Raw genomic sequence first — 4,289 nt, forward strand, 5'->3', positions numbered from 1 at the left:
AGTGTGTGTGTGTGTGTGTGTGTGCGCGCGCGCACGCGCGCACTTCAGATCAAGGCAAAACCATTACCTAAGATCTCCCACCTAGCAATGCTAATGAAGTGTCTCAACATAGCAGTGTGCTACATTGAGACCATCTAAGAACAAGGTTTTCAAAACCACAACATTGAAACCACCTGAAGAACAGAGAATTTCAAAACCACTATATTAAATCCCTCAATCATAACTGCAATAAGAGCTGCAATAAGACAAGGTACAAATTACACAGGATTACAGTTTCTTTACATTCAACCTCAACATATTTACAGGGAAAGATACATGTGCAACTTGAAGGCATGTTAGCCCAGTTAGATTTACATGTGACATTTCATAAGGTTCTGCATCTAGTATGCTTCTTGACTCAGGTTTCTTATCTCTAACTAAGATCCTCAAGGGTTGCTCCGCGGAAAGGATCAACAGCATCCTTAAAAGATTGGAGAGCTGCAATGCCGGATCAGGATGTGGCATGCACTCTGTACAAGTGATATGCTACAGCAACAGATGCAGCTGCTCCAACAATTGCCAGAGCTGCAAGTGTGTCATCCCTCTCCCAAGAAACAAACCACCAGGATGCCTGCCACCATCGATAATTTGAATAAACTCTCCGCGAACTCCCTGCCTGACTTGACCTCTCAGGTTTAAGTTGGTGATTCAAGCAAAAATTGGTCTTCACAATGGTGTTGCCATTATTCTGGTCAAGCACTGATGAGGATTCATCCTCACAGGTGACGTCAACCTCACAATCATCAGCAGAAGTTGGTGTAAGTTCTTTAACTTTATCATTCATGATTGCATGGCGGATCCTGAAACATATCAGCTTCTCAGATTTTGGCGCAGAATCATAAATGTTTTAGTCCATTAGAAGACCATGTTAAACACATTATAGTTAATGATTACTAAAAGAGGATGTATAATTTATGCAGCAAAAGAGTTCACCATCTAAGTTCCAGGAGATGCAGTTTAAGCGACACCAAGAAATCCGAAACAGGCTAGTCAAAACAAACATGCACATAAAGTAGGCCACAAGCAATGTACACTGACCTCCACTTTTCATTTAAGCTGGATCGTTGGCCTGTTAGTTCATTCAAAAGACTGCATACATGATCTGCAGTTACATATCCATAGCTGCAACACATCCAATCACTTTTAGTAACCACAATGTGACACACACAGGACAAAGAATAGTCCAATAAAAGCATTGGCCAAAAATAGACCTTTACCAGCGTGCCAGAATTCCACCATCAGAATTCAAACCATAAACAATCAAGTTTCCGGTGTACTTGTGACCCCCTATGTGAGAACAAGGCCTAACAAACACAAGTCCATCAAGGCCTCGAGCGTATATTTCCTCTTTGAGCTTTCCGATGACAAGAGGGCCAGAGACACCACATAGAGGATCATGGCTAGCATGAGCACAAACAAAAATATGAGTACCTGATAATCTCTCAGGCCTTCCCGATACCCAATCTTGATTTTGAACTAGTACCTCATCAACAAAGGTGTCCACATCAAAATGAGTTAAGCCCCTGAAGTGCATTACAAAAATTGAAGTCAGACCTAAATCTGCACAGTACTAATTTTTTACTACTTAACCCTTCAGATCTAACACGCTCCTCAAAAAACTATATACTCATATACCAGTACTAAACACATCACTATGAAGTTCAGGTTGAATATTCACTTTTGCTATCGCCATGCATTTTACCTATATCGGACCATGTCAGGAAAAATCATCACATCTCCATTTGAGGACTCCGTTCCATCCTTCCCTTCACAAATGGTTAATCGTGTCTGCTTCCGAAAAAAAATCATTAACTAAAGGTCACTCAATAATGGTATCAAAAATGCAAATGAATCAACTCCAGCCAAGGAACTCTAAGACGCAGACCGCTCTAATGACACCTAATACAACTTCCCATGCGAGCAGAAGATCAATTCTATTTCATCTCACAGGAACATTCAGTTGAATTACCTTCTTTGGCATTTCATTCTTTCTGTTCTTGATTGCGGCAGCCAGTAACCGAGGAAGCCGATCAAAATCTGCTGCCTCAACCACTGGTGGCCAGCTCCGAGGCTCTTTGAAACACAGGAAAACATGTCGCTCATCCAATAAAACACTATTGAGGAAAGTGGCATCCCTACAACACTGATCTGCAAGTGTTAGGCCAAATCCAAGATCTTCAATCGAGAGGGGAAACACTGGTGCAGCTGTGTCAGGCAGGAGATAAGGCAGGGCTGAGGCTGAGGGGAAGCGGAAGGGGGAGCAATCGGCATTCAAGTAGGCAGATCCGCGAGATTCATAGCTCTCGGGATCACGAAAAGAAGGAGAAGACGCCATGTAATCTTTGAGACCAGGCGAAACAACAGGAAGACGGAGACAGAAGTGGCAAAGCCAATACGTGGCTGGGTTCAAGGTGGAAGAGGCGAAGGTCGTGGGACGTTGGCCATGGCTAGGGTTTTCTTGGTAGAGAAGAAACGAGAAAACCACGTGCGCGCGCAAAAATGAGAAAGGTGTGCTCTTTAACGGCTAGCCAACAGAACAGCAGAAAAAACCTAACTTGAGGCCGCCATAGCTAGAAGAAAGCTTACAAACCTTCTGGAAGAAAGCTTACAAGACATGAATGCCGGAAGCCTTTGCGAAGACGTGGACAGTCAAAGCAAGAAACATGCGAGCCGGCACAGCTGATCTCTCTCTCTCTCTCTCTCTCTCTCTCTCTCTCTCTCTCCTGTTTTGATGATTCGTCTCCGTTTCTTATTCTGCTTCTTCTGATTCTTTCTGGCCTGCTTTCCGATTCCGGCTTCTTCTTCTTCTTTTCGTGGTTCTTCTGATTCTTCTTCGCCTGTTTCCGTTTCCGGCTTCTGCTGCTTCGGCGTCTTCTTCTTCTTCCTTTCTGCTACGCGAAGGGCAAAATGCAAGACATAACTGGCTCACTCCGTCGCTCGCTGTTTTTCTCTCTCTCTCTCTCTCTGCGTCAAAGGTGCACTGAAGTGTGTGTGCTCCTGTCTGTCGCCCGGGTCTTTGGATCAGTTATATATGAGCAACATCTTTAGTCCAAACACTACACTACTCCTTTGAACATTCACAATCATCATCTATGAAACAATAATTTTAGTCCAAAAGGAAATGCACTAACCCTTTCGTCGTACATTCGACTCCTTTTCTTCGATGCTAGTCTTGTCTTAGGGCGAGTTCCCACACTTCCCCTTTTAGAAGTTGTAAACATTTCCATTCCTATGAAAAGAGACTCATTTCCCTTGTTTTTTCTTACAAGTTCAACATTCTGAGCTTTTGGTCAAGAGACACCACACCCCCTAGATTAACAATCACCTGCCCCCAATCACACCTAGCTAGGTAGATGGTCCTAAAAACAAACAAGAGGGAAGAGAGGTGAAGAGACCAACACTACTCACCCCCCTAAACTAACAACCACCTACCCCCAACCACACGTAACTAGGTAGGTGGTCTTAAAACAAAGAAGAGGGGAAAGAGGTGAAGAGACAAAGAGCACTCACACAAAAGCAATGGAGACTTGAGCATACAGAGAGATAGGGCCGAAATCTTCTTCTTATTCTTCTTTCTTCTTTTTCCACACGAAAGAACTGAGTCTATAATGTGATAAAAGACTAATGTGAAAGCACCACAACGTATGTATACGCAGTTACAAGTGTGAACCTACTAAGGAAAGAAGAGATAGCATACTAAATGTGACATAACCAAGGATAGTCTATGTGGGTGTAGTCCACCAGCTGTAGAATCACTAGAGTATCCTCATGTCGATCACCTAACATGCCAATAAATAATAGCTTACCACATCACCAAGACACGTAGTGAATCCTAGCTCATGTAGAGCTTCACATCTCAACACTCCCCCTCAAGCTCAACATAAGCTCATGAACTCCAAACATAGTCTTGAAGCATGAAAGCTTCTCATCTCTCAAGGTCTTGGTGAAAATGTCAACAGTTTGATCCTCTATGCTAACATAAACCAAGTCAATGTCACCTATCAAACCTTGCTCCCAAATGAAATGTTAATGGACCTCTATGTTTGATCCACACATGTTCGAGCACATGATACACTGGATTCATAGCTAATTGAATGCTACTAAGGTTATCACAGTAGATGATAATCTTCTTGTCTGCTTGCATCCCATATCACTAAGTAGCTTGCTTAACCAAGCTACCTCACATGCTACCATTGCAGCACCTCTATACTCTGCCTCCATACTAAACAAGGCAATAGTCGATTGTTTCT

The 4,289-nt window shown here is 43.0% G+C and overlaps 1 protein-coding gene across 1 annotated transcript; it reads right to left on the bottom strand.

Moving 5' to 3' along the window:
• Positions 1–257: 257 nt before the first annotated feature.
• On the bottom strand, positions 258–3,090 carry LOC148041664 (uncharacterized). Its single transcript, XM_087681107.1, has 5 exons — positions 2,009–3,090; positions 1,742–1,827; positions 1,257–1,562; positions 1,078–1,161; positions 258–839 (listed from the first exon to the last, which is right to left on the bottom strand). The coding sequence occupies exons 1-5, from the start codon at positions 2,372–2,374 to the stop codon at positions 491–493; spliced, it is 1,191 nt and encodes a 396-aa protein (XP_087537233.1). The 5' UTR covers positions 2,375–3,090; the 3' UTR covers positions 258–490.
• Positions 3,091–4,289: the final 1,199 nt, after the last annotated feature.

This window comes from Lygodium microphyllum, chromosome 1, assembly GCF_053477565.2.
Source record: "Lygodium microphyllum isolate KBCC chromosome 1, Lygodium_microphyllum_v1.1.10, whole genome shotgun sequence".
Lineage (NCBI taxonomy): Eukaryota > Viridiplantae > Streptophyta > Polypodiopsida > Schizaeales > Lygodiaceae > Lygodium > Lygodium microphyllum.